This window comes from Odocoileus virginianus, chromosome 9 (assembly GCF_023699985.2).
Source record: "Odocoileus virginianus isolate 20LAN1187 ecotype Illinois chromosome 9, Ovbor_1.2, whole genome shotgun sequence".
NCBI classification, from domain to species: domain Eukaryota; kingdom Metazoa; phylum Chordata; class Mammalia; order Artiodactyla; family Cervidae; genus Odocoileus; species Odocoileus virginianus.
The window spans coordinates 55,083,293-55,093,660 of NC_069682.1; the positions used below are offsets into that span (position 1 = coordinate 55,083,293).

General features: G+C 50.1%; 1 protein-coding gene across 1 annotated transcript; it reads right to left on the bottom strand.

Annotated features, from left to right (window-relative positions):
• Nucleotides 1–425: 425 nt before the first annotated feature.
• Nucleotides 426–10,076, bottom strand: TFAP2C (transcription factor AP-2 gamma). Its single transcript, XM_070471846.1, has 7 exons — nt 9,811–10,076; nt 7,697–8,182; nt 7,496–7,547; nt 6,110–6,326; nt 5,396–5,514; nt 3,065–3,209; nt 426–1,954 (listed from the first exon to the last, which is right to left on the bottom strand). The coding sequence occupies exons 1-7, from the start codon at nt 9,856–9,858 to the stop codon at nt 1,669–1,671; spliced, it is 1,353 nt and encodes a 450-aa protein (XP_070327947.1). The 5' UTR covers nt 9,859–10,076; the 3' UTR covers nt 426–1,668.
• Between the last annotated feature and the right edge of the window lie 292 nt (nt 10,077–10,368).

Genomic DNA, 10,368 nt, shown 5'->3' on the forward strand with positions numbered 1-10,368 from the left:
TTAGAAGGTCTATGTGCATGGTCATGTTTTCAAAGATGGAGAAATTCCATTCAGGGCACCTACCACACACCTCCACTGCCTGCCATCTGACTGAATGCCTAGTCCTCCCAAGGAGGATCTGCCCAAGTCTTTACCCACAATCATCTCATGTCCACTCTCAAAATTTTGATGCAACTTAACCATATGAACCGTGTTTCTCAATAAGTGGCCTTACACAAGACAGGATTCCCAAACTGCAGATTCCTCTTATTTGTTGATCAATCATCCCTCACACATCTCCCAGCAGCCGTTATGTCAGGGGAGATGGTACGAAGCTGAGTGCATGGCATGGGGTGACGGAGCAATCTTACGAGGGAGTCCCCTGGCACACAGGTTTACTGCTCGGCTACAGTCAAACCAGAAATGATCTCAGGTTCCAACCAGACTTTCACAGCTTCTATCGAGAATACTTTTTATTATACAGGTTTCATATACACAACAATTATTTAGGGAACATTTACAGGCAAGGAGTTCAATTCCAAAACTCCATTTTCACCCACACGCACTGTACCTCGCACTGTACCTCTTCGGGGGGTCAACCCAACAGGAACAAGACAAAGTTATTGCTTTGTGGACAGACAGTTTCAATTAAATAAGAGTCTTCCAGAGTCAAGAACAGAGCTGAAGATCCTCTTAACTCTTAATACCCTGTGTACATACGAATAAAACCTAAAGATGTGTCTTAGATTACCCCATCACCTTTAAAAGTTAATATTAAAATCGAATCCCATTTCAAAAAGTCATAAGAAGTGCACCCATATTTACAGACCCCATTAAATTATGCATAAATAAAATCTGTACACTCAACGCAGTTTCTCAAAATACAGAGCCTCCTCTGGGACTGGGGGATGACAGACAGCAAAAAAAAAAAAAAAAAATGCTCCATGCCTACCCTTTTCAAGTTTCACTAAGATGTGAAATAAATATGCAAAATAAAGCTTCCATACCTTAAAGGAATATGTCATTTCAAAAAGTCTCCTCCTTGAAGAGTTAACTTTCAAAGTTTTTTTTTTTTTTTTTTAAAGAAAAAACATAAAGTCATCAGCAGGCTTTGTTTCTACAAGTTTCGTAAAACCCGAAGGGCCCCTTTGAACAAGGGGTTTTAAAGTGTTACAAATGCCACCTATTAACCAGCTGCTAGGTGGACAGAATCCTTGCCTCCTATTGGTATGCAAGACAAGGCTAAAGAAACTACATAAATACTTTTACCTCAACACTAAAAGTTATTGTTGATCTGAATCCCATCAATTTGACCTTTCAACAGCTGAGTGAATGTGAGTTTTTGTTAGCCCGGGGATTTATTTAAAAGGTTCGAAAACTTGTAGCACCACTTCCAGAGTAAGGAAGAATGGGGTTCCAAAAAAATAAAATATAAGCTTAATGAGTGAAGAACCAGTACTTCCAACATCTCGTCCAGAGTTGAGGAGACGCTTCAGCACTCCCTAAACACTAAGGAATCCAGGAGGGCACGTGAAGAGCTGGAAATCGACGGAGGCCCTCTCTCAGGGGAAGGTGGGTAACAACGCTGCCCCCCCAGGTAAGTGGGGTGCCCAGTCTGTCCTGGTCGAGATGATCTGGGAGTCCTTTTCCTTCCAAACTCTTCGGCCCTTGGTCCACCACCCCCTCATTTTACTTCCTGTGCTTCTCCAGCTTCTCCAGGGTTTTGCTAGAATCGGCTGGGCTCTGGTCTCCGGGATTCATGTAGGATTTGTCTATGACTATCAGGGCCTCTTTTATGTAGTTCTGCACGGCAGACACTGCAGCGCAGATGGCCTGGCTGCCAAACCCGTGGGTAATCAGGCTGAAATGAGACAAGCAGTTCTGAATGTTGGTCTCCAGGACTGGGGTGGGTCGGTTGTTCCCGTTGGGAGTTCGGTCTTGATTGAGAAGATCTGTAAATTCTTTACACACTTGCCTGTGAAAACAGTCAACGCACACCGTTGAGCTTGAGCTCAACCTTGGCCTGTGACAGGTAAGGAGCACAAAGACTAAACTACCGTGGGGGTGACACCTGGAGACAAAGAGAAACTGGGGCTGACCAACCCAATAGGTTTTAAACTGACACCAATAGCCTAAGCTGCTGCACTTAGCACCTATTCTGCTCAAGGCCATGACCTAAACTCCTTTAAGCACTATCTTATTTAACCTTCCCTGCAATTAGAAAAGATAAAAGGATTAACACCAGAATCCAGTGGCCAAGGTCACCAGGACTGGTAAAGAGGAGGAATCAGAATTCCAGCCCAGGAGAGTGAGTTTTTTCTCTGATGCAGTCTGGTTCCTATAAAACAATTCTGTCAAGAACTGGGAATTTATTTCCCCGAAAGTCACTCTGTGATACAGGCTGGTTCATCGGCTCTCTCTTCTGCCCTATTTCCCACTCGACTGGTTCTGCTTCATTTACCATGATTTTAAAATCAATTTACTGTTGGTTTCGATGAGAAACCCCTCAGCTGCATTAAGTTGTTTTTGAGACATTTAATTTGCCTACAACTCCTCTACATTCAACTGGGTCGTTATGTTTTAAAACACAAAAGAGACTTCCCGGGTGGGCCAGTGGTTAGGACTCCCACTTCCACTGCAAGGGGCAAGGGTTCCATCCCTGTTTGGGGAACTAAAATCCCACATGCCACGTGGTATAGCTAAAATAATTAAAATCGAAAAACATCTTGTTATCAGGAAGCAGAAGGCACATCATCGCTACTGGATGTGACAAAATAAATTGTTTCTAACACATTTTTGTAAGACATGCAAATAAGATAAAAGAGTAAGCTTAACTATTTTGAGCTAAATAACTAAGCAGCTGAAAAACATTCATTGTGAGCCATACTCTCACTGTTCTTAGTCTTCTAAATCCTACCCAAAAGTTACCCTTATCTGACTGTACTTTTACACTCTGACATTCCTTTTGCTCAACATCCTAACTTATTTAAGGAGCATTTCTTTCTTGAGCACCAGGGGCTGTGCTGGCCTCTGGGCTTCAAGGTCAGAGCATCAGGGCATCAAATTCTCAAGTTTGGATACTTACTGTGCAGCCAGCAGCATGTTCTTCCTAGTTGCTATCTCATTCCGCCCACCGAGATGAGGTCTGGTTAAATACTCAGCCACAGATTTACTAGGAAATTCTGCTTCACAGACATAGGCAAAGTCCCGAGCCAAATGAACTGCCTCACCTAGAATAATCAGCAATGGTAACAGACTTTAAGGTGGCTGTGCTCACCACGGCAAACTAGCCCTTCTCCCCTTTTCCAGCACTATTAGTCTATTCAACCCTGAATATTCACCGGAACAACTGATGCTGAAGCGCCAATACTTTGGCCACCTGATGCAAAGAGCCAACTCACTGGAAAAGACCCTGACGCCGGGAAAGATTGAGGGCATGAGAAAGGGGCAACAGAGGATGCGATGGTTGGATGGTGTCACCGACTCAATGGTCATGAGTTTGAGCAAACTCCAGGAGACAGTGTGAAGGACAGGGAAGCCTGGTATGCTGCAGCCCATGGGGTCACCAAGGAGTTGGACACAACTTAGAGACTGAACAATAATCAGTCTAGTGGTCATTCTGCATTCTAAAATGAAATCACACAGGGGGCCAACAATCCACCTGGTAAGGAGAACTTCCTGGGTACTTTCAGTGGATTCTCTTCCCTAGGAATAGAGGGTGAAATTATACACCCTCAGGGAGGAAAAACTGAATTTTTTTTTTAAACTGAAATTTTTAACTGTTCTTGACCAGTGTAACCCAGTCCTCTGCCCAACCTGAGCAGATCATGAAGATACTGTCTCCATGTTTTCACACCATGTTTTCTGTGTCCTTGTGCAGAAGTCAGAAAATTTAAGGGAGGTGAGCATGTTTGTCAAAGAAGCAAACTGGGATAAAATCTTTGTTTTTAAACGAGGGAGCCCCATTGCTGGTTGAGCTAAGTCTCTAGAATGTTTCTTTAAGAGGGGGACTTCAATGGCAGTCCAGTGGTCAAGCCTCCACGCTTCCAATGCAATGGGGGCACAAGTTTGATCCCTGGTCAGGGAACTAAGATACGACATGCCTCACGGTATGGCCAAAAAAAAAAAAAGAGGGAGGAATGTATCCTACCAGAAATATCAGGAGCTTTACCTACCAACTTGGCCTGCCTACCCCCTGTCTAAGTTACTGGGGGCGGACAGTGAGAAAACCAAGCCGTGTGGTAGGGTGGTGGTGGTCATCTCCCACCTGAGGAACCCACCAAAGTGTCTGATTCCAAGATGTGGAGCTGTTAGAGCTTTACAAAAGCCCAGATGGTGGCACCCCCGCTATCCCCTCTGCCCTCCCTGACTCACTAAATCAGAATCTGAGATCCATTGTTCTGGTGCACACTTTCTCATTCAAGCACCCCAGCTTGGCTGGTGAGGAAACCTTGGGGAGCCACATTTATGCTCCACACACGCAGAGCCCACCATTCTCCGTGCAGGACAGCTGGTCCCCAAGAGCATCTAACAGGCAGCTCCTTTCTCCTGGCCCTGACCTCCAAAGACAACTCATAAAAAGGTAGAGCCCGGCCCTGCCAAGTCTCTTTTAGCACCGCGGTGGCACCGCATAAACCAGGGAAAGAAAATGTTCAAAAGATGGCCTGGCTGCCAGGAGACCACCCCTCATTGGCTGCCCAGGCCCCCAGCGCCCCGCTGATTGGACGAGGCGCTGGCGATAAGCCTCTCCCGGTTCAACTCATTCTCCTGCGCGCAGTAACAACCAGCTTGTTTTGTTTTTAAAAATAATTATTTCACTTTTCCCTCGCCCCCTTTGTAAAGGCCGTATTGCATTCTTGGCTACTTTCCAGGTTAGTGGGTGTAAGCCCATTCAAGAAACTGAAATATCACATCCTAACTATCTTAGCATTGGAGAGGGGTACCCATCTGCGGGCCCCATTGGGTTTTTTTCCCCCTATTACTTTTTTTGATGGGGAAATTAACAAAGGAGTTGTGAATTGGGCCAGTCTCACTGTATACAAGGGCTTTTCTCTTCATTGACCATAATCCCGATATTCCACAGCTACAAAAACTAGAAACGGAATTTTTACCCAAAGGAACCAGCTTTAAAAAAAAAAAAAAAAAGAAAGAAAATAACGAAAAAACATGTACCAAATCATTTCATCTTTCAGAAACTGGTTCACCTGATAGGAAATTTAACAGTGATTTTCTGGGGTTAACATTTGATTAGATGGCTGTGAGTCACTGCAATGAACACATGGCAAATCACTCTTTGCATCTCTTTCTCTACTTGTGACTGAGAGTTGTTTTTAAGCTTTTCTTTAGAGAAATATTAAAAGACACAACACAACACCAACTACAAATACCACAAAACAAAAAAAAAAACTCCACTGACCTTCCACAAGAGACGTCAGGAGGGTGACGTGAGCTGCTTTCCGTCTCCCGGCTGGAAGATTCAACCCAATCTTATCCAACTTCTCCCGCAAGGACCGGCCACCATTTTTAGACTTGGCTCTAAGCAAAGAGAAAAAAAAAATCTATTCTCAAGAAACCACTTTAAAATGTTGAAATGCCTAACCTGCTATCAAAACAGAAATCTGTCAGAGACCTTTGACATTATATCGTTCCTAATCAAGTGATGCAGGGAGTCCTTATCTCCATAAAATTAAAAAATCTTTCTTAGCATCGCCGGCATTTTTGTTTTTTAATCACAGAACACTGCAAGTTGTACTGGAGCAGATAAATTTTCACTTGTAGAAACTGCAGCAGCACCCCACCACACACACACACACACAAAAAAAACTACTCTCTGGGGAGAATCAGACCCATGGAGCTCCTCTATCCTAAATACAGATGCCACCACTTCATACATGGAATCAAATTCCAACCAAATGAGAATTTATTAGCATTGTTTTAGCACTTTTTTCTACACTTGGCACTTTCTAAAAGAGATGAAATGTACTAAGCCGTCCCCCTCCCCCCAGCCGATTAGAATTCAGTGTTAGGTATAAAAGTTACATAAATGTTAAAAATACCTCCCTGGTGCTTTTTTATTTTTCATCCCCCACCACCTACCCAACCACCATGCCCACAACGTGTCCCCATGTACCTTCTGAGAACACCTCCCAGTAATGAGGCATTTAAGCACTCAGGCGGGGACAGCCGCCTCTGGACTTCAGCAACTGTCACTTTGTATTTAGATGTAGAGCTGAGGAGGGACAGTCTTCCAGGGACTGAGCAGAAGACCTCACTGGGATTCATCACAGCCCCCACCAGCTCCTTCTGACAAGGGAGACTCAGGGGGTTCTTCGTCATGGAAATAGGACCTGTAAATGAAGATCAGAAGTGGCAGTCCCAAGCAAGAGACCTTTTCAAATCACTCACCAAAAGTGAAGGAGCCCTTCGACAGTAACATTGCATGTTGGGCTATAAACTGCAAACAGATTTTTTTTTCTTTTAAGCTGTATTCCTCAAGATAATCTAATCTGAAATTCACAAGTTAACACCTTGGGAAATTAATTAGTCAAAATCTGGGTTTGCATTTTCTACCCACTATTATAATCTGTTTAATTACAGCATTTGTTTTCAAAAGACTGCTTTTTAACTAAATGGTGATTCCCCCCACCACCACTCAAGGAATATCCAAAATTGCAGGACATATTCCAATCGTTTGCTAAAATCTTTTAATGCAACTGATCACAGCAAATTTTTAAATACAAATAAATCTGTTCTAAGTTTACTGGGAAATTCAGTTTATTTTATATGGGTTTTGTTTTTTTAATTTTCCCCAGTTGATTTCAGTTTAACCTCAAGTAACAGGTCATTAACTACCCTTGATTTAGGATGACTGTCTCTCCCAGCAAAACCAAACTGGTAATCTTGGCTAGATGTAAGTTAATTTCATGAGCCACTCACCAAGTAATCCCATTTTCCAACCCCCCTCCCCACCTCATCCCAGCCTAAAACCAAGAGATCACCCAGCCCCATGCATTTTAAGGCTGTATGTTTTGTAGGCCAAACTGCTTCCCACCATCTTCTTAGAGATCAGAATGAAGGCCCTTTACCTTGTATTTGAAATCAGGAATAAAATCACAGCAACCCATCCAACAACTAAAATTGTCACAGGACCAATCACTCCACTGATTTTCCAAATTAAATCACAGGCTTAACTCACTCTGGAGTTCTTTCTGGAGCATTGTACAAACACTCTCAAATCGAAGAAGTGACACTCCCCAAGGGAAAAAAATTAAGTGACAAAACCAGATTGAGAGGCAGCACCTGAGAGCATCTTTTTCCATTTAGATCTTAAATGCCCTCTCTTCTCACTCCTAAAACCTATCTGCCTGTCACTCCCTCCACCAATTTAGATGTCCCAAGTCAGATCCCAAAGGCTCCACCTTGCCAATAAGTTAATAACTTCACAGCGCAGTTAAAAACCAGAACAGGGTAGGGTGTGTGGGCCTGAGGAAGACAAGGACTGTGGCTCATTGCGTACCTTTGCGAATAACTGTCTGATCATGCAGAAGTAGGTGCTGGTCGTCCACATTCTGAGGGAGAAATGAGAAGAAAGTTTCCTTAAGTTCGGGGAGAGCCTAGCGGGGGGACCGGGGTCCGAGATAGGGGTGGGGTGGGTAAGAGGAGAGACGCAGTGGGGCGCACAGATCTGGGCCGGAGCGGGCAGAGCCGAGGCGCTCACCTGCACCTCCTCCATCGGGTGTGCCATGTCGTGGAGCCCCAGGTTCTCGGCCAGGCCCGCGGCGTCCAGGGCGTGCGAGTGGGGCAGTAGCAGGTCCGAGCGTCGGTAGGCCTCCCTGCGTGCGCTCACGGCACCACCGTCCAGTCCGGAGAGATGGGGCAACAGGCCGGCCGGGCGCCCGTGGTGCGAGGGCAGGCCGGCCCCCTCCTGGCTCTGGCGGCCCGGCCAGGCCTGCTGCTGGCTGCCGGTGGGCGCGGGCTGGTGCAAGGGATTGATGGCAGCGGCGTACGCCTCTCCAAGGTGCGAGTAGGGGTCGGCCGACTGAGAGTAAGCCAGCTGCTGGTAGGGAGGCGGAAAGTAGGGGGGCGGCTGGTATTCGGCGACTCCGGTATGGGAGAGGGGCGGCGCGGGGCTGTAGAGATGCTGCCCGGCGGAGGAGAGGTGAGGCAGGCGCGGGTTCCCATTGCTGCTCGCGTCGTGGCGATCCTGGGGCAGAGAAACCGAGACCCGGTTAGGACGAAACCCCGCTCCTGCGAACTGAGTGCGGCCGCCGCGCGGGCCCTCTTGCGCCCGGGGACCCACTGCTCCCGCCCAGCCATACCCCGCGGGGCCCTGCCCTCGAGCCAAAAGGCCCCTGGGAGAGCAACGTGCCCCGGGGGAGCTTCGTTGTCAACCGCGAGTCTGCAGAAGAAAAACTCGAGAAAAGACCTGGGGGAAGGTGCCCCCGGGGCCCGGCGGCGAAGGTCTGGGCGCTCTGTCGCCAGAGGCAATCGGGGGCGCCCAGTCCTCATCCCGGGTCGTGAGGCGGGAGAAGCTGAGGCAGGGATCCTGGGAGAAGATCTGCACGCTGCGCAGAGCGCGATCGCCCACAAGTCCGCACATGCCAGCGTTGTCCGCCAAAAAGTGGGGAAGAGGCGCGCGCGGATAGTGCGCGCCGCGCAGGAAATGCGCTTTTTCCCCGCCCCAGGGACCCTCCCTTCCACGCCCTCAGGACAAAGACCTCCGGGCGAGAGACCCTCCCTTAGCCGGGCCGGCCGCCCAGCGCCGCCCCAGGGATTCGGGGTGGAACCCGCTGGAGCCAGGCGTGCGCTCCCGGGCTACCGATGCGGGACCACGGCGGAGTGAGACCGTCCTGCCCGACCAGCGTCAGTTTCCGCATCAATCGGGCACACAAGGAGGAGGAAGGACCCCGAAAATTGGGCAGCCTTGCCTGTGCACGTTCCCTGGCCCCAGGGCTGTCCGACTTAATTCTGAAAGGACGTGTCGCCATGTGTCCCCGGGTCACAGGGGTAGCGGGAGCGGGGGCTGGGGGACCCGGACAGACAGGACGCCGTCGCCCCCTGGCGGAGGTGTCCGGGCCTGCAAACTGGAGCAGCCCCTTGAGGTGCCCCAGACGCAGGGCTCTCGCGCGTCCCCGCAGCCACCGCTCGCCTTTCTCCCGGGGCCCAGGCGCACACCTCGCGCTGCCTGCGTCTTCTTCCTCTTCCCGCTCTCCGCCTCCCTCCCTCCCACTCTCCGAAACTCTAGCTCAACCTGTCCGACAGGATGGAGCACTCCCGAGCGCTTACGGCCCCATCTGGCCCCAGCGCGCCCCCCCCCCGACTCCCCAGCCCCCACTTTTCTCGAAAGCCAAACTTCTGCTGTTTGCTTGTCTCCCCGAGGGGGTAGCGGAGCAGGTGACAAGCCCGCCTCGGAGGAGACTCCGCAAAGGTGTCGCCGGCAGGTCGTCTCGTGTAACGCCTTTGGACGGAGGTTTCGTGCGTAAAAGCCACCTCTAACAGTTGTAGACCCGGCGCTCTTCCGAGAAAACGGGAAGAAGGGCTGTTTTGCTTCGCGTGAAACCGGCCGGTAAGCTTTGTGGGTAGGATCTGCCACTCTCTTTCCAGGCCCTTTCCCGAGGCTGGATATTTATGGAAAGGCCCGATTCGGGGAGGGGACCCCGAAGAAACGCACTATAGGGGGCGTCCGGAGAAGTGGACGCTGTCCCATTGAAGGGCAGGCGGTGGGTGCCTGTTCGCTGCTCCTGCGCCCTCGCCCCCGACCTCGGTCCAGGGGCCCCCGCCTCCCGGACTGTCCTCGGGTGGGGCCGGGCTGCGCCCCTGTGCCCAGCTCACCTCGCAGTCCTCTTCATACTTGACATTATCGGTTATTTTCCACAACATGGCGTCCGGCGTCCCCCAAAACAATCGCCAGTTAAATCCAGGTTCCCCCCACCCCCCGAGCGGTAAATCCAAAATTGGGGTCAGGGTGGCCAGGCGTCTGCCGCCGCCCCCGCCGCGCGGGCCTAGCTGTCCGAGTCACTGGGCGCACATCGGCGGCTCCGCGATTGTAGATGCTGCCGCCGCGGGTGTGAAGACCGCTGCAGGGGACCTGGAAAGCCGCGCCCGCACTGTGTCCCGGCGATAGCCGGGGGATCGGGGAGCCTTAATGAGAAGGAAATTATCATAACTCCTCCCCGGGGGCCGGCGCGAAGGCCCTGGCGCCGGGCGGGGCGGCCCCCAGCCAGTCCCAGCCTAGCTCCGCCCCGCACCCTGGCCAGGCGCCGCGCGGAGTCCCACGCTGCGGGGGGCTAGGAGCAGAGTCCAGTGGACGGCCGCAAGCCTGAGGCCAGGGTCCCCCATCACGCCTGCCATCAGTCACCCTCACCACGCACACACCTGAAACTGGCAGAG